At 55.2% G+C, this 21,960-nt stretch overlaps 8 protein-coding genes across 8 annotated transcripts; 6 read left to right on the top strand and 2 right to left on the bottom strand.

The window, feature by feature from the left end:
* Nucleotides 1-581: 581 nt before the first annotated feature.
* On the top strand, nt 582-2,994 carry AB675_9156 (Protein sip5; the record flags this gene model as incomplete). Its single annotated transcript, XM_018149667.1, has 2 exons — nt 582-977; nt 1,030-2,994. 2 exons carry the CDS (start codon nt 582-584, stop codon nt 2,992-2,994), a joined length of 2,361 nt encoding a protein of 786 aa, XP_018001561.1.
* A 541-nt stretch (nt 2,995-3,535) lies between these two features.
* On the top strand, nt 3,536-4,481 carry AB675_9155 (uncharacterized protein; the record flags this gene model as incomplete). The annotated part of the gene is made up of 2 exons (XM_018149666.1): nt 3,536-3,752; nt 3,805-4,481. The coding sequence occupies 2 exons, from the start codon at nt 3,536-3,538 to the stop codon at nt 4,479-4,481; spliced, it is 894 nt and encodes a 297-aa protein (XP_018001684.1).
* An 815-nt stretch (nt 4,482-5,296) lies between these two features.
* AB675_9154 (Carbamoyl-phosphate synthase arginine-specific small chain) lies at nt 5,297-6,771 on the top strand (the record flags this gene model as incomplete). Its single annotated transcript, XM_018149665.1, has 2 exons — nt 5,297-6,419; nt 6,476-6,771. The coding sequence occupies 2 exons, from the start codon at nt 5,297-5,299 to the stop codon at nt 6,769-6,771; spliced, it is 1,419 nt and encodes a 472-aa protein (XP_018001420.1).
* A 1,740-nt stretch (nt 6,772-8,511) lies between these two features.
* AB675_9153 (uncharacterized protein) lies at nt 8,512-10,299 on the top strand (the record flags this gene model as incomplete). Its single annotated transcript, XM_018149664.1, has 1 exon — nt 8,512-10,299. One exon carries the CDS (start codon nt 8,512-8,514, stop codon nt 10,297-10,299), a length of 1,788 nt encoding a protein of 595 aa, XP_018001516.1.
* Nucleotides 10,300-10,330: 31 nt separating this feature from the next.
* On the top strand, nt 10,331-13,570 carry AB675_9152 (uncharacterized protein; the record flags this gene model as incomplete). Its single annotated transcript, XM_018149663.1, has 1 exon — nt 10,331-13,570. One exon carries the CDS (start codon nt 10,331-10,333, stop codon nt 13,568-13,570), a length of 3,240 nt encoding a protein of 1,079 aa, XP_018001374.1.
* Nucleotides 13,571-13,893: 323 nt separating this feature from the next.
* On the bottom strand, nt 13,894-15,480 carry AB675_9151 (6-hydroxynicotinate 3-monooxygenase; the record flags this gene model as incomplete). Its single annotated transcript, XM_018149662.1, has 4 exons — nt 13,894-14,114; nt 14,189-14,407; nt 14,521-15,287; nt 15,341-15,480. The coding sequence occupies 4 exons, from the start codon at nt 15,478-15,480 to the stop codon at nt 13,894-13,896; spliced, it is 1,347 nt and encodes a 448-aa protein (XP_018001479.1).
* A 651-nt stretch (nt 15,481-16,131) lies between these two features.
* AB675_9150 (Fumitremorgin C synthase) lies at nt 16,132-17,808 on the top strand (the record flags this gene model as incomplete). The annotated part of the gene is made up of 1 exon (XM_018149661.1): nt 16,132-17,808. One exon carries the CDS (start codon nt 16,132-16,134, stop codon nt 17,806-17,808), a length of 1,677 nt encoding a protein of 558 aa, XP_018001642.1.
* A 96-nt stretch (nt 17,809-17,904) lies between these two features.
* AB675_9149 (uncharacterized protein) lies at nt 17,905-19,857 on the bottom strand (the record flags this gene model as incomplete). Its single annotated transcript, XM_018149659.1, has 1 exon — nt 17,905-19,857. The coding sequence occupies one exon, from the start codon at nt 19,855-19,857 to the stop codon at nt 17,905-17,907; it is 1,953 nt and encodes a 650-aa protein (XP_018001472.1).
* Between the last annotated feature and the right edge of the window lie 2,103 nt (nt 19,858-21,960).

Below are 21,960 nucleotides of genomic sequence, written 5' to 3'. Positions count from 1 at the left end.
TTTATGGGTGGAAGTGAGAGTTGGGCTAGCAGAGATCGAGGCCTCCTTGATGATAACCAACAGGAGTGATTGCTAGGTAGGTCTAAGGTAGCACAAAAGCAACTCACTGATCAGTAAGAACAAGAATCACAAGCACTGACCTCGAGACCGGGGTGGATGCCCGCCCGGCGTCTTTCATCAGCACCGTTAGAAAAGGGAAAGCTGCAGTCATCTCATATCCTCCCCTCCCCTGCCTTCCATAAGGTCTGCATAGATATTTCCATCTCGTCGGTCCCACTCGCAATATTCTCGAGATTTCCTATGCATAACTGCGTATGCTTCATTGCTGCTCGCAGTCTCAATTGAACCTGTCCCTTCACTATCGTCCGAGTTGGTGATCCGACCTTCACGCTCGTTTCCCCACGATCCCGCGCACTTCCACCACGTGCGTGTGGCCCAGTGTAGCCTCTTCAGATCGACCATTATCGCTAGCATCAGGTGATGCATCAATGCATGGCGCCATGACGGCGTTCTATGGTTCGTCTTGATCAGACTATAGTATCGGATATCGTCAGTTGTGGTACACGAGAAGCTGAGCGACCATGGGTAACTCGTCGTCCAAAGACGCACGTGGTCAGCAAGACCATCGAGCAAGTGGCAGCAGTAGTCCGACAAGGAGACAAGATGCCGCTGTCCCCGCCCCAGAACCCTCTCCACGCAGCAATGGACTCTCCTCGCGACATCGATCCGGCAGCCGTCCTGATTTCTCTTTCCTCGGCATTGGTGGGAACAACCAACAGGATACTGTTTCGTTGGAGCAGCGTCGAGAGAACAAGGTTGAGCGAGAAGCACGAAAGGCCGAAAAGGAGCGGCAGGCTAGGATCAAGGAAAGAGAAAGGAGCATGAAAGAGGAGCACGTTGATGGTGGCTTCCTGGTCACCCAAGGTGTTTACGTTGGTACTGAGGACTTCAACAAAGGGATCGTTCGGCAATTGATGGTAGGCCTGCCTGCAACTGCTGTAGGTTATGTATGGCTAATCCGTGAAACAGATCGAGCGCAGAGTGGCACCTTTCTGGAGAGGACTGAATGATGTGTCCGAGTCATGGGCCGAACACCAAATCATGGCCGCAGCTCGAGGGATGCCAATCCCACCCGCCGACCAAGTCCCTCCAGAACTCGAGTACAGGCTGGCCAGAAAAGCGACCGATCCCAAGGATAAGTCGCTCAAGAATCTGACTCTGCCGATCACTGGACGATCGCAGTCATCTCAGTCTGACAACGTTGCCCTGTCCCTACCAAATCAATCGCTACCACTGCCATCGCCTCTTTCGCCTCATCCGTCCTCGTCACCAACCTCTCCCTTGTTCAGAGCGAGAGCTAAAACGCTCGCATCGCTGACCACATCATCAAGGAACACCAGTCAAGCCGACATGACCCCTCGAGCGTTCCAACTGCCGGTCGACCCTTTCGTCAATGGCCAGCCAATTGAAGTCTACTTGTATAAGGATGCATCAGAGTGCCCGATTTGCTTTCTGTACTATCCACCGTATCTGAACACAACAAGGTGCTGCGAGCAGCCAATCTGCTCTGAGTGCTTTGTCCAGATCAAGAGACCTGATCCGCACCCTCCGGAGCATGAGCAGCCGGACCCAAACGCGCCGCCCGTACCGGAGGAGGAACGACAGGCTCAGGAAGAAGGTCTTCTGGTCTCAGAGATCGCCACCTGTCCGTACTGCAAACAGCCGGAATTTGGCATCACCTATACGCCTCCGCCATTTCGACGAGGCCTAACATATGGCTCAGGCTCCCATCCATATCAAGCCATGTCTGCAATGTCTTCACAAACGTCAGTGTCTTCTGCTGGCATGTCAACCGGGCGGCGGAGAGGCACTTCTCTCTCCGCAAATGCGCCCGAGGTCATAACTACGGACAAAGTCCGTCCTGACTGGGCCACGAAGCTAGCTACTGCCCGTGCTCACGCTGCTCGCAGATCAGCTGCTGCCACAGCCTTGCATACTGCAGCGTATATGATGAACAGCAGCCAGGCTGACCCACGGGCTTTCGGACCATTCGGTCGACGTGGTGTACTGCGAAGACCTGCAGGTGACGGCATGGACAGCCCGTCTGGCCCAATGAGTGCACTGGCTCTTCTGGCCGAACGACAAGCCGCTCGGCAGGAGCAAGAAGCTCAAGGGCGCGCCAGTCCATTCTTGCCTCCGCCTCGCCAAAGCAGCACGCGACGCAACAGGATGGACGACCTCGAAGACATGATGCTAATGGAAGCGATCCGCCTAAGCTTAGCCTCCGAGGAAGAACGGCGGAAGAAGGAAGAAAAGGATGCCAAGAAAGAGGCGAAAAAGAAAGCCAAGGAGCAGAAAAAGGAAGAGAAAGCAGCCCGCCGCAACACTCTGTTCGCCCCTTACTCCAACGATAGCGGAAGCAGCATGATGGAGCGCTCCCGAAGCAATTCTTTCTCTCTGGCTGACGAAGAAGATCAGACAGTGGGGAAGGGAAAAGGTATCGACAGGAGGACTTCGCCAGCAGACGATATGGGATTGGACGGGCAGTCTTCGCGGATGCCCTTTCTGGATGTCTCCCTGTCTGGCACAAGTCAGGAATCGCTTGCGCCCAGTCTGCCTATACCCACGCCCGCCGAGCCATTTAAGAGATCTCATTTGCGGCAGATGTCTAACGCTTCATCGACCACATCGTCAATTGTGGAAACCGGCCCATCGACATCTGTGCCTACAGGATCCACGCCTCCAGGAACCGAGCCAATGTTCAATTTTCAGAGCTTAGCGGCTATGATTGGGGAAGAGGACAAGGCCGATGAATCTTCGCATATTGAGAATGCCAGTCTTGATGGTACAGGTGGTACTAAGGCAGGTCACTCCCCAGGACTGAAGACTATTCCAAGCGCGGCCGGCGTGCTACCAGATTTGACGGCTCGGGAAAAGGTTTTGCTGGGAGACCAGGAGGACACCAGGATCAATGGTGAGGCGTCTACACCCTGATCTGATGGCATCATTCGAGCATGTACCATGGGGAAAGCAATGCAATGCAATGAAGCATGGAAGGCCTACAGAGTTGCTGCTTGGCATTTCAAGGTCACACTGGGCAACGGCGCAATCATGGAACGACGGCTTCCATTGTCATGTTGACGGAGTTATGAAGACACGAATAGATTCTGTAGAGGCGAATTCGAGGCCTTGACTCATGAATTGTGATGGCTATGCCTAGATCATGCGTCATCCGTTTGCTTGATGCGTGACTTCTTGATTGGCTCAGGCACGACCGCAAACGCGACCCCCGTGTTTGAGAAACCTCACATCCACTGCCAAACTCGTCCCTCACTTGCAACACCCCGTCATTGCTGATTCAATCTACGTCGTACAAATCGTCTTCTTCGACTCAGCCGGTCCAGCAATCGGCATCAGAGCATACCGTGCTGTACGGCCTCGCAATGACCATCTGAACCGGTGCAATTCAGTCTGAGCCAAACATCTGCTAGTACAGCAAGGAGGGCTTTGGGAAGGCGCTTTGAAGTCCTCCAAAATGGCTCCGGATCTCAACAGCCTTCCGCGCACCTTCCGAGCAAACAACATGTCGATACCCGTGCCTGCCTCCGCTACAACAGCCAACACTTCCAGCGTTCCTGATTCTCCTTCACATCGCAGAACGTCTACTCAGATGCCACCACCGCCCGTACCCAGGATCGAAAGTCAGCCAGGCTCACCACTCATGGACAATACCGGCGTCGGCATGGGCCCAGGTCAGAGCTCTGCTCACCCTCGTTGTCAAATTATTGCTAACATCGTCAATAGGCCCAATACGGCACCCTCGACCTCTGAGCGCAGCGGATCTACACCTTGAACTTGAGAAAGAGCAAGAGAACATGGTCAACCGCTTAACAAGAGAACTACTTGTACTACGAGCCCAGACTGCATCAGTCGCATCAACCACTTCATCCACAAGCGAGATCATTCACAATGACCAGTACGGTGCAGGAGCGTCGATCATCCCTACGTCCGCTCGCCGCCATCGGTCATCCTCAAACTTGTCGCAGCGATCATCTCGATCCCTGCGCGAGGCTCTCACAAACACACAGGCCACGAGTGTCTCTGGTGTGGCCGCACCACGAGATCAGAGCACCCACGCCAGCAGCCGGCCGAGTATGGATGTGTCTCGTCCCGAGATGAGCAGACAGAACTCTACGAGCACAGGTGCATATCGCAGCAGCTCGATCAATGCGTCTCCTCATGTTACTCAGTCCACCCTCCATCGTGCATCCGTGTCGTCCAATACTGCTGTAAGCCACGGAGACGCTGCCTACCAACGAAGTCCGAGCTACAACTCTGCGCTGGCGGCGGTCCGCTACGAGGAGGCTCAGCTGCAGCGTGCTGAGCTGGAGGCTGTGAAGAAGGAGAACGAGGCTCTGAGGGAGAAGGTCAAGGAGCTGGAGCGCAATCTAGCAGCAGCTCATGTCACGGGCAGCTCCTAGAAGTGCTCTCGAGAGCCATGGGCGCGTTCGACGACGCAGAGGATGCTCGCATCGTATGGAGCATAACGAGTAATGAATGAGCCATGATAGACTACCTGGAAACTGAAGGATAAATGGACCAGTCCAGCGACGGAGTTAGGCGGAGGAAAATGGTTACCTGGTGTCTTCACTGCGTTAGACACTAAGCACGTTGTTTGCAGTTTAAAGCACAATTCATGTGCTAAAAAGTGAGCTCTGTGCACTTCATTGCAAACGCTTTAAAGCACACACCTCTTTGCATATTGAAATACCTGCCCCAAAGGCCTATCAAAGAGGGGGTATTTCTTATCGCTGGGCCCCGCCGGGCGCACCTATGATTCGGCCAAATCTCGCGAGATCTGATTTGCGTCACAAATTGCAATCGGCAGGACCTCACCGCCAAAAATCGAGAAAAACTTCGACCTCGCATGCAGAAGAAGAAGTTTTCCTTGCGCCTCCAGTCGAATTCTTTTGCAGAGCAGACCAAAATAGTCTCAATGCTGTCCACCTCTTGAAGTCCCTCCTACATTCAAGTCGCGTTCATGTGCTATCCGTCAACTTTCACAAGCCAGGTAAGATAACGCGTTCACCCCGCCACCCCTGTGCAAGCAGGGCCGGATGAGGTACCACAGCTGCAAGACAAACACTGACAATGTGTAGGATTACATTAGTGGTGAATACGCCCTCTTCGAGACTCTAGAACAACATCTGACCATGTGCTAGATCATCTGTGGAAGGCCCAAGGAGCCTGAAGACCTAGGAAAGATAACGAGAACATCCACATAAAACTACCCATCATGCTTCCGCAACTATTCCGACAGACGATGAGGAGCAGTAGGCTCGGACGCGGCTTGCAGACTCGATCGTTGGCTACTGTTGCAGAGAACAAGCCTGTTATTGCCCCTCTGGTCAAACAGCTGGGAGCTACCCGGCCCATCAAAGAACGTGCCACATTCACTCTGCGAAATGGACCCATCTTCCATGGCACATCTTTTGGTGCCCGCAGCAACATCTCTGGGGAAGCAGTCTTCACCACCTCGCTAGTCGGCTACCCAGAATCCTTGACCGACCCGTCATACCGCGGACAGATCCTGGTCTTCACGCAGCCCCTTATCGGCAACTATGGTGTGCCAGCAGGTATGAGGGACGAGTTTGGTCTCTTCAAGTATTTCGAGAGCCCCAACATCCAGGCTTGCGGCGTCGTGGTTGCAGACGTCGCAGAGCAGTACTCGCACTGGACTGCCGTGGAAAGTCTAGGCGAATGGTGCGCACGAGAGGGTGTGCCTGCCATCAGCGGTGTTGATACTCGCGCAATCGTCACCTACCTTCGCGACCAGGGTTCCACTCTTGCCCGTCTGACGGTGGGCGAGGAGTACGACCAAGACGAGGATGAGGCCTACATCGATCCCGAGCAGATCAATCTTGTGCGAAAAGTCAGCACGAAAGCCCCCTTCCACGTCAGCGCACCCTCACCCATCGCCCACGTTGCCGTCATCGACTGCGGAGTCAAGGAGAACATTCTGCGCAGCCTAGTCAGTCGCGGAGCAAGCGCAACAGTCTTTCCCTTCGACTATCCCATCCACAAAGTCGCCCATCACTTCGACGGCGTCTTCATCTCCAACGGTCCAGGCGATCCCACTCACTGCCAAGACACAGTGTACCACCTTCGCAAGCTGATGGAGAGCTCGAATCTACCCATCTTCGGCATCTGCTTGGGACATCAGTTGCTTGCACTTGCTGCTGGTGCACGGACTATCAAGTTGAAGTACGGCAATCGCGCGCACAACATCCCGGCTCTGGATCTCACTACCGGCCGCTGTCACATCACCTCTCAGAACCATGGATATGCCGTTGATGCTGCGACGTTGCCTTCTGACTGGGCTCCGTTCTTCATTAATCTCAATGACAACTCCAATGAAGGTAAGTCGTCTCCAATCCATACTGCATAGGATGGAAAACTAATCAACGTCAAATAGGCCTAATCCACAAAACCCGCCCCATCTTCTCCACACAATTCCACCCCGAAGCGAAGGGCGGCCCGCTTGATTCGTCGTACTTGTTTGACATGTACCTCGACAATATCCAGAAGTACAAGCAGACGCAAGCCTCGTCTCAGCCGAATCGGGACAGTATTCCGTCGCCGCTTCTGGTAGATCTTCTGTCTAAGGAGCGCGTCGGCGTGGACAAGCCGGAGGGAATACTCAACATGATGGCACTGAATGCTGCGAATGCTCAGCAGGCTCAGGTGCAGTATGCTGCTGGCTCTGCTTAGGAATTTGTGGTCAACTGGGAACGGGCGTTGCTGGAGTTATGGTTATGGCATTTGATATGGAGCACATAGGACCCAGGGAACTGTCTAGGTACCTGAATTCATACTGCTCACGAGACGGGTGTTCTTGCTCCGTTGTATGCCGACATGTACGAGGTTGGCAGCCTGCATCCGCGAGATTGGAAAGTTGCCAGCACGCAAGCCGCCAACTAAGGCCACTCGACTTGGTTTCTTGAAGTCCCCGATTATTCCCACCGTAGCCATTCTGCAGGTTGCTGATCAGCACTGTCGTAGACGATTCTTGGCGATCGTCGGTAATGTTTTTAAAGTCTACGATCTCCGGATGCGGGAGTATGGAAGAGGCTGCCAGGGTCGCTGCATGGAGCTGTATAGGCGCATAGGTACAATGCAGTAGAAGCAGGGGTTTGCTTTCTGCGTCTGACGAGAAAGATTTAGCGTTTCTTGCGCCATTTCGGCAGCAGACGCGACTGTCAGAAAAGTCTGACAGAATCATTTCCGTGCTGGTCCGTGCCTTCCAGCTCGGCGCGCAAGCGAAGAGACGAGCCGAAAAAGCTTACAGCATGAACATGACCCGTTGAACCTTCTCCCCATCTTCATAACGCTCCAAAAGATCCGAGATTCGAGCTCTGAATCCCATCACCAGCAATGCTATGTTATCGCTGCTCGAGAGAGGCTTCTCACATGCATCAAGCAGACCTGATCAAAGGGTACAAATCTGATGTATCACAAGATCACATCTCTGTATCGCCCAAGCCACGCTGCAGCAAATTCACGCCCCCAATAGCAGAACTCGAGGTTGACAGCTGCCAGAAACGTCTCATCCGAAATATCATCTCTTGACACTACAAGTACCTTGTATATATCTCAATGACTTACATTAGCTTCGCTTCCCCGCCCGTCGTCCATCCTCGCTTTCGGTTCTTCATTGGCCGGATCGACATCTCCCTTGCTCGACAGCTGCGAAAGCCTTGCCTGACGCAAGGGGGAATATCGCGGGCGTGAAAATCGTGGCTGGCAGAGGCGGCGATTTCTCATCATGTATCCGATAATCATGGTGTGAGCGTGTGATCTGTAAAGGTAGGAGCAGCAAGTGACGGTAGCGAGGCAAGAGCCTACTGTTACTGACTCGACCAGACCAATTCTGTTGTGGAAGTCATGGCTCTGCTCTTTGACAGAAGCCTGCGGCACGTCCACGCTTATGAATGTGTGCTCGTATCAGACTCGAGTCCTTCCTTTCGCCACCACCAAATGCGAAACCGTTTTGTGTGCAACTGCATATGTCAAATGCAAGTCAGAAGTCCTTATACTTCGACTCAGCGCCGTGACCGCCGTCCCTTACTTTCCACCTGCCTTTCTGCGAGCTCTATCTACACGTTTGATCGTCTCAATGTGGACCTGACACTGACAGCCCATCAAAGCTCACAATAGAAGATCAACCCCGATAACGCTCTAAAGGGGTGGCCGAAAGGAAGGGAGAGAGCTTTCGAAGCTCTCGACCATCCCTTCGCTTCCCTTTTCCCCAGGTTGCCCTTCTCGCCCTCCAATACTTATGCTTCCTACCTCAGGAATGTACCAGAAAATCCCCGCCGCGTCGCAGGCTTCGCACTGACCGTCTATTGACGCAGCTGCCCCAACATTCCTGACTACAAAGCTTGCTTTGGACCCGTGCGCTGTCGTAAGCTACAAGGGATGACAGCAACGACAACGGCGACGGCGATCACAATGAACGACAGCGGCAGTTCCGCCACCGTCGCACCAGCGACGGCGATCTCGAGTATCAGGATGGTGCCTGACCAGTCATCAGCATCAGCAGCACAACAGCAGCAACCTGACGCAACATCACATCTAGCAGCAGGAGGTTTAATGCCGCCGCCTTCTTCATCAGACCTCACTCCACCATCGCCATCTTCAGTCTACCAATCCGCCAGCAACTACAATAACAACATCGACACAGAAGTATCCTCTTTGTCGTCTGAGGGAGAAGCAGACGCAGCAAATGCGCCTCACGGCCGGAAAAGCATCACCATCACTCGAACGCTCGACGTTGAGTCCGTCTCGACGACAGCGGGATTGACGCCAACCAAGTCAGCCAGCATGGAGCCGCTGAGTACATATGGTGGCAGCGTCAATCATTACTTTGCTGGCCCAGCGACTTCGAATGGTCATCAACGTGGGATCCGATCGGTGAATAGCGTTGGATCTTTGCTGCCAAGTATCCCGAAGATGAGTGCTATTGACCTTTCTCGGCCAGTTGAGCTTCAGCAGCACCAGCCTATGCGTTCGCGTCCATCGACCGCAGCTGGAGTAGCAGATGCTCAGCAACGAGAACCCAGTCCACCACCTGTTCCCCAGTCGACCGTTCCTAAACTCCCACCATTCAGGCAATCTAAGCGCTGGGCACGCACATACATGTGCGGCGATCCTTCGCCTTCATCCACATCCCGGCCAAGATCACAAGGCCAGCCGGGTCACGAACGAGTCATCTCCGAAGAGGATCGGCCCATGACTCTCCGCGAGGCCTCCTTCGAGCAGCAGCGCGCGATCTGGAAGCACGCCGCTGCGATGCCGTCTGACACGCAACCACCTGTGCCCGTCCTCACGCCGGCAGAAGCCGGCGCAGCAGCCTTCTCTCAGTCTCGGGAGATCGTCACTCTGCGCGAGGCAGTCTCTACCGCCCAGCCCCAACAACAGATACAGCCTCAACAGTCACCAGGCGAGCAAGGTCAGCAACCTTCCGACTCACCACGGAAACCACACGACGACACCGCCTCAATTGCCACCAGCGCAGCGGCCCAAAGCCAAGGTCTCTGCCGGCCCCTCTCCTTGCCTAGCACATGGCAGCTCGTTCGCGCTTCCCGCGCGGGCCGCTCCTCGTCGTCGTCTACTGGTAATGTATTCCGGAAGCTCACGCTGCATCGCTCTACGGGCACGACGAAACACCATCGTCAGCATAAGCGGAAATCTTCTGGCGACCCTCGAGCCACTATTGACAATGGCGGCATCACAGTAGGCGGGCCTGCTACTGTTGGCATCAGGGCATCAACATCCCGCTCCTCACAGCTACCACGAAAGCGAGCAATGAGTGATCTACGTAAGCGCGCCGCTGGAGTGGGCGGAAGTACGGCAGTAGCGCGAAGACCGCGCTCTCCTCCTCAGCCCCATCGCCGTCGCACGCCTTCGCCCTTCAAGCGGCTTCGCACACCAGCTGTGCACAATAGTGTTGCCGCTTCCGCCCCGACAGACATTCCTGCTGTCGAGGAGTCACAACGACCTTCAGCGCGACCCGCCTCGCCAGTCCCATCCCTCCACGACCCCGAGAAAGCCAAGCGCTTCTCAGAAGAGTGTGAGGAGATGCTGAGCAACTCGAACTTTGAAAAGGATTTCATTAGCCCTTCGGTGCCCGTATCGAGGTCGCCAACGGATGCGTCGAAGCAGGGTACCGCCGCCGCGGCAGGCGGTGCTGATGGTGTCACGACCAACCCCCAAGCCTCGCAGATGGGCGAACGATGAGTCTCAGACCCTAAGCAGAACGCAGCAGCGAATGCAGAAGCAACAACAACAACAACAACTAAACACCAAACGCTCCGACACATTCGGCCCGCCTCTCCCGCCACCAGAGCGCGTCTCCAGTAAGGGTGCTGCACGTCTGGCGACTGTTGTTTCAATGACCAAACCCGGTGCTGTCACTCCGATCCTCAATAGCCTCCGCGACAGTGCTGCTGCTGTAACCACCGATCATGTCGACAGTGACCAGGTCGGATCTTCCAATCAACAACTTGCTGTCCCTCAACACACAATGACACGCGTCCCCCAACGCCTTGCCTCGAATGCATCTACCATCGACGACGGCACCCGCCGAAACCGCGGACCAGGTGGTGCAATCAGCAGGGACACGCTCACGCTGATTGAGATTGAGACGAACTTGCCGCATCATCATCAGGAGGAGCAGCAGGAGCAGCAGCCTCGTCAACAGCCGCTCCAAGAAGAGCGAAAGGTCTCACCATCACTAGTATCCCGGCTAAAGCAAAGGACTGGCATCGGATTGAACAAGAAGCTCCGCGATCCAGGTCTGCCACCTGAGCGGCCGCTGCCGGACCTGCCCTCGGAGGACGCAAGCGACATCAGCTCTAGATTGGGGGATGGGCAGAGGAACAGCAAGGTGTCTGACCAGACGCGCCATTCCACGTCAGAGCCCGCCGAAAACACTCCGACAACGGAAGTCCCCATGAGCAATATCAAGCCGCTATCGATCAAAGCCTCTTCAGCAGCAATGACCACAGTCGCATCCACCCTCATCGAAAAGCCGCAGCTGAGCCCAGCAGCCTCCTCTCTATACAGCCAAGCCTCACATCTCTCAGACCTCTCGACCCTTTCCAAGCCACGATACGTACGCCACGACAAAACATCCTTCCGGGACGAACGCATCAAGCAGCTCAAACGGCGCTACAAAGCCGAGACCTCCTCCCGCCACCACCTTCACGAGCCCAGACGAATTAGCGAAGAGACGGAGGACGATACCGGTGGCGACGAACACGATGTCGCTTTCAGCACGCCTCCGCTGCATCCGGTGGCTGATGCTAGCGCTACTGCTCTGATGAGGACGTCACCTGCAAAGGCTGCTTCAACCACCAAAGCTTACGACGACGGCCCAGACGCGCCGCTGCCACCTCTCCCGCCACTGTTGCCACACCTGCGCGAGCAGCCATCAATCGACCAGCTCGATCAATTTCCGCAAGTCCCTGCCTCACGTCCTGGAAGTCGCGCCTCGGAATCCCACCACAGCGTCAGTGCGACCTCGAAGCGAACACAGAGCCGCCCAAGACATCCGTCGCATGCCAGGCAGAGTTCAAAGGCAAGCTCGCGGTACAGCTATCGGCCTGCTATGCCGAGACTTCCGACTGGTGCTTCAAGCTCATCGGCATTGTTGCATGGACCGCCGAAGCAGTTGCTGTCCACCAGCCAGATTCTCGTCATGGTGGATACGAATCCTGTGACTGGCAACTTCCGTGCTGGGGCGATCAGCCCGGAGCCGGTGAGCGTGGTCTCCAGTCGAGAAGGTAGTCCCGCGAAGTCGTCGTTGCGGTGTGCGGTTGGGTCCTTAGGTATGCATGGTAGTCGTACGCGGACCGCTGGGTATGTGCCTTTGCCATCCCGGATCGACGAGCATGGTGATATGTATGACGACGGCTTCGACGCATCAGCCGACTCGCCTAATCGCACTCGCGATGAAGTTGTGATCAGCAGGAACGGCAAAGACAGGGCAGTCAGCCCCGCCTCGAAGAAGACAAGCATCCGCTCAACACACTCTCGCGCCTCGAGGCGATCGGGTGCTGCCTCGCGTCAGAGTTATCGACACTACCTGAGAACGAATCGTCCTGGCATGCATCGACGCACGTCTGTCGATACATACGCCTCACTCAACTCATCCCCTGCCCAATCCTCGTCTGAGGACGAAGCACAAGCACCCTTGCTCTCGCATTCTCACTCCCACACCCTCTCAAACAGCAGCTCTGGGCCTGTTGCGCCGCCGCCGTCAAAGAAGAAGTTGCGCAGAAGGTGGAATAGCAATGACATCCACACCTTCCAGCTGCTGTCTGACGATCTGGAGGAGAAATATGACATGCTGTTCGCGCAGGAGAGGGAACTGGCGAGGCTGAAGGAGGAGGTGAGAAAGATGAAGAGGATCATGGCACCGATGGAAAGGGTAAGGGGCCTGAGAGTTGCTGCAGATGATGGTTTGTCAGGTCCTGAGGCGTCGGGAGCCGGTGGCTCCGCTGGTACCAGTCTCACTGCTCGTGGCTTAGGCTTGACGACAACAGCCAGTGCTCTCGGTAGTCCGAGTCGTGCTGCTGGAGCCCCTCGCGATGGTCGTGGGCCGTACGTGCACACTCATACGCATTCCACATCGTCGTCAAAGGCGAACTTGGATGCCGCTTCTGCAGCTTTGGACGCCATCGTACGAGAGCGTGGTCACGGTCCCTCGATCAAAGATCAACGCCCTGTCAGCGGCGTCAGTAGCTTGAGTGCCACGACTCAGCTCAGTGGCATGAGTACCGCATCAAGTGCGAAGCTCGCCGCCGGAGATGGTAGCAAAAGACAGGCTGCCACTGACGAACATGGCTCGAGGAGCAAGGAGGGCAGCATGACAGATCCAAGAGAGTATGACCTTGAGCCTGAGCCAGTCACGCCCTTGAGAACGGCAAGCAAAAAGAGTCACCACACCAAAACGATATCTGCTTCTGCAGCTGCGCCCACATTTGCGGATGCAGCTCGGCCCAAGTCAAGGGGGACATTGTCGATGCGGAGCTTCCGATCTGGGCGGAAGAGCAAGGACGTGTCGGCCTCGCCAATGGTTCAGCTTCACCGTCCACCTCCTGTCCCGCGAACCATAAAGCGCGAGGTCCTGAGTGAGGAAGAAGATGGGTTTTTGTCGGCTGCGTCGATGGGTGGGAGCACGCCAGACTTGCTCTTGGGCGTCAAGCAGAATGATGGTGTCGTCTTGAGGACGAAGGGCTATCTGCGTATCGCAGGGCTCTCGCAGACCAACTTGCTGGCTGGTGTGGATGATGCTGACAACGATGACAACAAAGAAAATGTGGATGCCGCCGAAGCCGGTAGAAGAGCGACTGAAAATGTGATCGAAACGAGCGGGATATTTTCGCTTTTGCCGAAGAGTGCGACTGCTGAACACGAACATGAGAATGGGGACAAGAGACTTAGTGTCAATCATGCCTTCAATCGGACTGATGCGTGGGACAAGATGCTGGACGCTTTTGCCTGATGATCGACAACTTGATTGACGACGTTCCGGTCATAGGAGGGTGAAACTATGTGAATATCATGAAAATAGGAGTTTCAAACTGCTTTCGGTATTCTCAGCGTTTACAAGTCGGCGCAGAATAGCGTATGTACCTACGTCAAGAAATGAGAAAACGTGGATGGAGAATGTTATCTACTTGCGAAGAACCAAAAGTCGTCGCAGATGTGCCTGCACTGACTTGTCGAAGGCATAAATCTTGGAAGTCACAAGATGGACGGCAAGATGCAGCGACGACTGAGTTGCTTCCGACATGTGGCGTGTCCGCTGTACCGCGACTGCCGACTTCAGGCCTGGCCCATGCCAACCAGCTCTGTTTGTGCGATCGCGGGAGCTGCAGATATCGCAGGTGCCTCAACGGCAGGCGCAGGCGCGCTACTATCCGCTTGCCTCGCCGCTTCTTCAGCATTGAGCTTAGCAACCGTCTCATCGAAAACTGCATACGTATGGGCCTCCTGGTCAAAGTCTAGCAGCCAAGACTCCCGCTTCAGATGCAACGACTTCGGATCTGCATTGTTGGTGTCAGCTTAGCATCGGCATTCCATGAGCTGGGAGCTGGGAGCTGTGCTAGGAGAGACTTACTGCTTCGTATCTTCTCCCAGTCCGCCTTGTGCCACTGTTCCCGCGTCGACACGCCTGTCATTTGTGCGCGATGTACTCTCTCGTATCGAATGGTTTCATATGCTCGGATCGCCTGCTGGACTTTTCCTTTGCCGCTTCGCTCTAGAGTGATGGCTAATGCTACTCCGTCTTCCATGCTTTGGCTGGCGCCTTGGATTGATGTTGGTAGGAAAGGGTGAGCTGCAAATACGTTAGAATTCTTCTGATATGGCCGTGTGCGTGGCGAAAGACTCTCTCCCTTGCCAGGGCTGACAGCAGTTCATCTTTCACAGGATACAAGGGAAGCAACTTACCTGCATCTCCGATCAGCGCTATCCGTGCTTTAGGCGATATGAATGTCGGCAGAGGATCCCGGAAGACGAGCTTGTAATCGTGCAATTTGTCTGGCGGTGTAGCATTAACGAGGTCGTGCAGAGCTGGATCCCAGGATGCGATGTTCTTGATCACATCCTCCTTCTTTCCAGGAAACGTCCAGTCCTCGTCGATGTCGCCATCATCCTTGTGCGTCAACACCCAAGACAGTTCGGACCCGCCCTTAATCGACGCCACGAGGAAATGCTTGTCCTCGCCCATCCACCCATTGTGGGTATCGCCGTGGCAGAACCACTTCGTCGATGACTTCTTTGCGAGCTCATCCGTCTTCATCCATGCTCGATAGACAGCATAGCCTGATGGCTTTGGTCGGTCCTCGAAGCCCAAGACGATCTTCCTGCCTTTGCTCTTGACGCCCTCTGCGGACACAACGCAGTCTGCTGTCAACCTCTCCCCGTTACATACCACTCCCGCCTCGTCATCCGTCTCAAAGTAATCAGTAACGGTCTGCCCAAAGCGGATATCAATTCCCCTCGCTTTGGCATGAAGATACACCTTCTCGTGGATCTCCGCCCGATGACCATTGATTTTCCGCCCATAAGTCTTCTCAGAATCCCATACCTGCCTGGTAAGAAACTCGCCATCCCATGTGTGGAAGTTGAGACCCTCGGATTTGTGAATGATGGGATCCAAGTCTTCCACCACACCTTCCCACCTCTCGAAGATCCGGCCTGAGTTGGAGGCAAAGCTAATGATGTCGCCGAGGGGTTTCAATTGGGAAGTCTTCTCCAATAGGATGACATGATGGCCTTTTCGATCACATTCGATGGCGGCGCAGAGGCCACCGAAGCCGGCGCGACTATGATCACGCTGATTCCCGAGGGAGAGAGGCGAGCGTATTGGCGTTGGGGCATCTCGATTGCTTGACTGGCGTCTCCCATGCTTGATTATTTCGCTGATTCTTGGCTGACTGATATATCTCCAGGCCGTTCCGGTGCAAGTCCGAGTCTGTAAAACGCTGAGAGCGAGTACTCTCAAGAGGTCATGTTGTGTCTTAAGTCGTTCGGCGCTCTGGAGCGCCGAGCCATATGCAACCTTGAACAGACGACGGGCTAAGAGATCTCGGAAAGATGCAAGCGACGCGGTCCAGGTCACCAAGCCTGGATCTTTCAGTCCGGCACCTCTCCGCAGTCCATGCCGGTGGCATAGCTACAGCGAATGAAAGTCATCAGTTTCATGGGGATTGATCCCACATCAATCTTCTGTCAAACCTAGAAGACGCCATTGCTAGAGGACTGTGGAGGGGAATTCACCCACCATCCCCGCAACAGGGTGTTCGGCACAGGGCAAATCGTTCATGGACCCGACTATACAGCAAATATACTCGTCACCATGCCTGATTGTTCACGTTCTTGTATATCAATAGCAGTCGACGTGCAGCCAACCAGGCGACATCCGTCTCAATTTCTGAAGGAAAAGAAGACGCAGCAACGACGAATATATTCGCACAAGCCAGGAACTTCTCGATGTGTCAACCGGCCTGACGCAAGACATCTACCAACACCAACATTGTCCTAACCATTCGTTCCATCATGGCTTTCCCAACAGTTTTAACCCTACTATGGTGGCTCGCTCCTATTATCACTCTTCCCGTCCTCGCCATCGCCATCCATGACTACCTCCTCCGCAAACGTCTCCCACCCGGCCCCCCACCCAACTTCCTCACCGGCAATCGCCACCAAATCCCCGCTCAGTACCCCTGGATCAAATTCCAAGAATGGTCGAAGGTCTATGGCGGTGTTTTTACGATATGGTTGGGCCGGCGGCCAACCATCATCATCTCCGACCCGCACATCGCGGTCGAACTTATGGAGAAGCGCTCCCAGAAGTATTCATCGCGACCACGCTTCGTCGTCATGGGTGAAGTGTACTGGGAAAATGCCTCCATTCTGGTCCAACCTTATGGCAAAGAATGGTCGACCCGTCGCAAGCTGCTGCATTCGGCGCTTACGCCGCGGGCGTTGACGCAGTACCAGACGATTCAGGAGGCGGAGGCGTGCCGCATGTGTTACCAATTGCTGAGTCGGCCAAATGACTGGGAGGGGCTTTTGGACTGGATGACGGCGTCGATCGTGTTCAGTATCGCGTATGGCCATCGAGTTGACAGCATCAACAGTCCTGTGGTCCGGGAGAGGTTGGCCATTATGCACTACGCTTCGAGTCTGAATGTGCCGGGAAAGTATCTTGCCGAGTCGTTTCCGGTGCTCAGGCACATGCCGCTGTGGCTTGCACCGTGGAAAAAAGACGTCAAGCGCAATGCGGCCATTGAGTCGGGCACGAATATGCGGCTCATGAAGCTGATCGAGAATGGGTTGGCTGATGAGGAGAAGGCAGAGAAATTGGCCCCGAGCCTGTGTAAGAGTCTGCTGGAGCGAAGACAAAGCAAGCCTGAGGAGTTCCAGCTGCTCTCCGACCGCGACTTGAGCTTCATACCCGCTTCGCTGTTTGGCGCTGGCGCGGATACGACCGCCTCGACGCTGTGTTCCGCGTTCCTTGCGTTGGTCACGCACCCGGAGACTCTGCGCGCCGCACAAGCGGAAATGGACGCGGTTGTGGGAGATGGACGTATGCCTACGTTTCCTGACGAGGCGGATCTCCCATACCTTCGGGCTCTGTGCAAGGAAGTCCTACGCTGGCGGCCCGTTGCTGTGCTGGGCGGAACACCTCACGCAACCTCAGAACAGGACACATACAACGGTTGGAACGTCCCGAAGGGGACCAACATCCTGGGAAACACATGGGCCATCAACCACGACGAGAGGTATTATCCAAACTCTCAACAGTTCAATCCTTTGCGATTCCTCGACTGCTGCGCTCTCGACTCTGACGACGTGAGCAAGAAGCTCCCTTACCTCGACAAGAGCTACATCAGCAGCCACCTCCCATCCGTCGCGAAGCCGGAGAAACAGCACCCCGGGAAATGGGGCCACAGCAGTTTTGGGTGGGGAAGGCGCATTTGTCCCGGTGCAGAGCTGGCGATGGGAAATGAGTTTATTGCGCTGGCGAGATTGTTATGGGGGTTTGACATCCAGCCGAAAGAAGGGGTGAAGTATGATGTTTGGGATTATGTGGGTGGCTTCAATGTGAGGCCGAGGCATTTTGAGTGTGATATCAAAATTAGGAGTGCGAAGCATGAGGAGACTCTGAAAAACGAGTACGAGGGTACGGCATTGGATGTTGTCAGGAAGTATCCTCTGTTCCCGGAGTAGGTATGGTTCGGTAGTCGTGAACCAAGTCGAAGTGGTCTGTCGAGATAGCATTTTCCAAGATGCGTCGCGAGCAGTTCAAATTTGAAGAGGTCGTGCTCAATTCCCGGACTGCATCTTCCGCATCCTTTCCTCAGCAGCACGCGCCCTCCGCTCTCGCTCAATCCGCATCCGCATCTCCGGCGTCAGACCCCTCGTCTCTTCCTCTCGCTTCTCTGACCCGGACTTTTCAGCGGCAGAACCGAGACTTTTGCCGGCACCGCCCTTTCGCTCCATCTTGGACGCAGCACGCTGCTCTTCCTCTTGCTTGATGCGCTCTAGATCTGCTTTGCGGCGCTCGGCCTCTGCAGAGGCGCCACTGGTTTTCTCGGCCTCGGCTCGTTCAGCTGCTTCGGCCTGAGTCATGCCTGCTGGAACATGAGCGGCGGTCCAATCATGGGCATCTTCGCCGAGATCATGGCGGGCGACTCGGAAAGCATCTCGTGTTCGATGGTCCCCGGCTAGGTCGTATGGTGGTTTGCCGTCGTCGTTCTGCATGGCAGGATCAGCCTTGGCTTTGAGCAGGAGGGCTGTGACGACAGCTGCTGAGCCTGTCGAGGCGGCCAGATGCAGTGGTGTGGGCGCATGATGATGTTGAGCAGGCGGGTAGAACCTGAAGTTGGGTGAGACCTCGTTTTTACTGAGATAGAGCAGTACGGCTGGTGCTTTCGACCGCCGAACTAAGTTTTCTAGCTGGCTTGTATGAAGCTGAGCGGCTTCATCTTCCTTGCTGATCTTCGGCCGCTCAACCACTGGCTTGACAGCCTTAGGAGGAGGAGCTTTGACCTTAGCAGGCTCAGGGATCACCTCCACCACCGTGCTCACCTTGAGACGGGTCAACTCTTGGAACGATCTCAGGAGTTCGGCCTGTGTCGCGCGACGAGTGCTGAAAGGAAACCCTCGAAGCCTCTTGTCGCGACTAGTCAGGACTTGTCCGTCGTATGGCCCAAACAATATCCGCCGATTTTGACTGCCCGTTGCGCGGACGAATATCAGCTCAGCAGAGTCAATCTGCTCTCGCCATTCTGACAGGACTTGGCGGATGTCAACCTCTAGCGCAGCTTCGTTTGCCCGACGTATCGACGAGCCCACGGAATGTGCGTTGCCCTTTGCATTGTCGTTGGCCGACTGCGACCCACCCTGTTTCCGTCGAGTGGTATACCGATGGAACGTCTTGTGTGCGTGAACGATAGGGTGACGCTCCTCCACACCGCCTGGTCCTTTGCGCACTTCAGGGATCAATGACACGATCATAGCAGCGAAGTGGCCTCCTCCAATCATACACAGGAAATAGTGGGGATCGACCTTGTTCGTTACGAGAGCGCCACTGGCGCTAGTGTTTCCACTGTGCTTACCGTGAATAGGCTGAACTTGCCTTCTGCTCAAGGCGTCGAGTAGGGACTTCGGTGCAGCATCTTGCTCCTCGTTGGAAAAGAGTGCTTTGTAGACACCGAGGAGACTGTCGCCTTCGATTTTGGGACTTGTAAACCAGTACATAGGTGCATTGCCAGAAACAGCTTTGCCGCCAACGTTCATACCTGAGATCTGACCATCGGACGATATTTCAGCCTGCTTTTTGAGGAGCGAGCTCAGCGTCGGCTCGTTGACATTGACGCCACCTTCATCATCGCTGCTTTCGGAATCCGATCCTGATATTGACTCATCTAGATCTCCGACAGTCTTGAGGAAGGTGCCTTCATCGACGGTAGGCAGATCCTTGAGGTTCAATTTCAAATTGTACCGATGGTGGTCGGACTTGACATGTTGTCGTTGGTCTTGGACGTTTGGAAATGACAGCTGGCATAGAGAACAGGATGTGGACTGAGCTACACCATCTTGTCCGACAGAAGCGGTTGAAACGTCAGGTCGATCAATTTGACCAGGTTCCTTGTCAAGTGCCTCTCGCTCGCTACCACCAACAATCTTCACGGCCAAGCTTTGCAATAATTCTGGCGGGAGATCGAAAACGTACAGGGGCCTGCGATGCGGATTGACAAATTTTGAGTCGGTCATTGTGGAGGCCTCGTGCAAATCGGAAAGGACGCGCAGTAGCCTGTGGACCAGTTCTGTCAGGCCAAGAAGCCGAGGCCAGGTAGTTGGTGCACGATGTGTATGAAAAAGAATAGGCGAACAAGGCAAAAGAACGCGGAGGACGCCACTTTGAGCGAGTCAGGCGGAGAATTTCAGGCATGCACTTGAATCGGGCATCGCCTCGTCACGTGAAGCGCCTGTCTTGAGACGTCAAGAGTTCGGACAAGAACATCCTTCATCTTCTTCGTTCCTTCCACGTTTCAACGCTGGTTCAACTGCCCATAGCTCCGCTAACGCTCCAACGATGAGCCCTGTTCACAATCTTCGCCGCGTAGCGATCTTGCTCAGCCTGTGACTCGCTTCTATCGCTTCCGAAGGAGGGTTGACGAATAGCAGCTCGCCTCGACGGCACATCCTCCACGTTCTCGAGGCAAGTCATGCTCGGTCTATCATGGCCATCGTCGAAGTGTGCTTGATGCATCACCTCGGCAGATGTGGTCGCTGGGATCTCAGTCATCCCTCACTGGGAGTGTGCTCCACGACCGGTGGACTAGTGGTAACAGGAATTTGATATCACATACCAGGTTCGTAGACCATAGCAGCATGGCTCTGATGCATCGAGCGGGTTACACAGTATATAACAGTCCCCTCCTGCCATTCTCTCAATTCATCCTCGACAAATAGCAGCCTTTCAATCGTTAAGCTTCAGTTCAGGTTAACAACAGCTCCCATTCGTTTCTTTCACGCAGGCCGGTCTTGCCCATTTCCAACAAAATCACACTTTCAACATGAAGCCAACACAGTCTTTCTCGGCTCTCGCCCTTCTGGCGCCCGCTCTTGCAGTGGGATCTGTCCCCTTTGGCAGTAGCACTGGGCTATCACTCGTTTCTGCGGCACTCTACCAAGCCTCCAACGTCTACGGTCTTCCCACGAATGCTGAGATCCTCCCAGCAGATGTAGCGGTCGCAGCTCCTCCACCGCCCCCAGCTGGTGGTAAGGCAGAAGCTGGCGGCCCAGGCGGTCCTGGCGCTAAGGGTGAGGCCGGTGGTCCTCCTGCGGAAGCTGGCGGCAAGGGACCAGGAAAGGCAGACGCTGCCGCTCCTCCACGGCCCCCAGCCGGCGGCATGCCTCCTCCACCGCTAGCCAATGCGACTGCGGCGCCACCTCCGCCACCGGCTGATGCAAGTGCGGCGCCTCCGCCTCCGCCGCCAGCAGCCAATGAAACTGCAGCAGCTCCTCCACCACCTCCGGCTGATGCCTCTGCGGCGCCGCCTCCACCACCAGCTGACAAAGCCGCGAAGCCTCCCAAAGCTGTCAAGGGCGTTGAGGCTGCTGCAGCGCCTCCCGCAGCATTGGAATGCCCACCGGTTGCAGCCGCTGTCCTGCCTCCTGCGGATGTCGCAGCAATGGGCAAGAACGAGACGCTGGTAGCAATCATGCAGATGGTTGGACAAATGGCTGGTGTTGATCCCCTGGTCTGTCCCCCAGCAGCAGCAGCAGTAGCAACCGAATGCCCGCCCGGTGCAGCAGCTGTGACCGTCACCGTCACCGAGACTGTGACTGACGCTGCTGCATTGGTGACGGACACTGCTACTCTAGTCAACACTGCTACCCTCGTTGACACTGCCACGGTGACCGATACAGCGGTTGTCACAGACACAGCCGCATTGAACGCTACTGCAACCGCCACCGCAACAGATACGACTGCAGCTGACCTTCTTACAATTCAAACTGTGGCGAATCCCACCGACACAGCCACCGATACCACCGCCGCTGTTGACACCGCTACTGTTACCGACACTGCCGTTGCTGTTGCCGACGTGACTGCTAGCGCTACCGCTACGGCCTCAGCCGAAGCTACTCTCGCTGTCGAAGGGACCGCTGCTGTTGGCATTGGCGCCATGATGGGCGAGAAGCACCGTCGCTGGTTCGCTTGAGCAGCTTTCGATTCTTCTGGAAATCTTTTGGCATCGTTTTGCGGCCTTTGCTTCTTTTTCGGATGAACTGGATAGACACGAGCGAGATGAAGCACGAGAAACGAGAAACAATGTAATACCAGCCACCAGGAAAGGAACCACGACTCTC

The sequence above is a fragment of the Cyphellophora attinorum genome (genome assembly GCF_001299255.1).
Source record: "Cyphellophora attinorum strain CBS 131958 chromosome Unknown Contig9, whole genome shotgun sequence".
Classification (NCBI taxonomy): domain Eukaryota; kingdom Fungi; phylum Ascomycota; class Eurotiomycetes; order Chaetothyriales; family Cyphellophoraceae; genus Cyphellophora; species Cyphellophora attinorum.
Note: the sequence above shows the minus strand (reverse complement) of the source record. Positions and strands in the feature narration are given on the sequence as shown.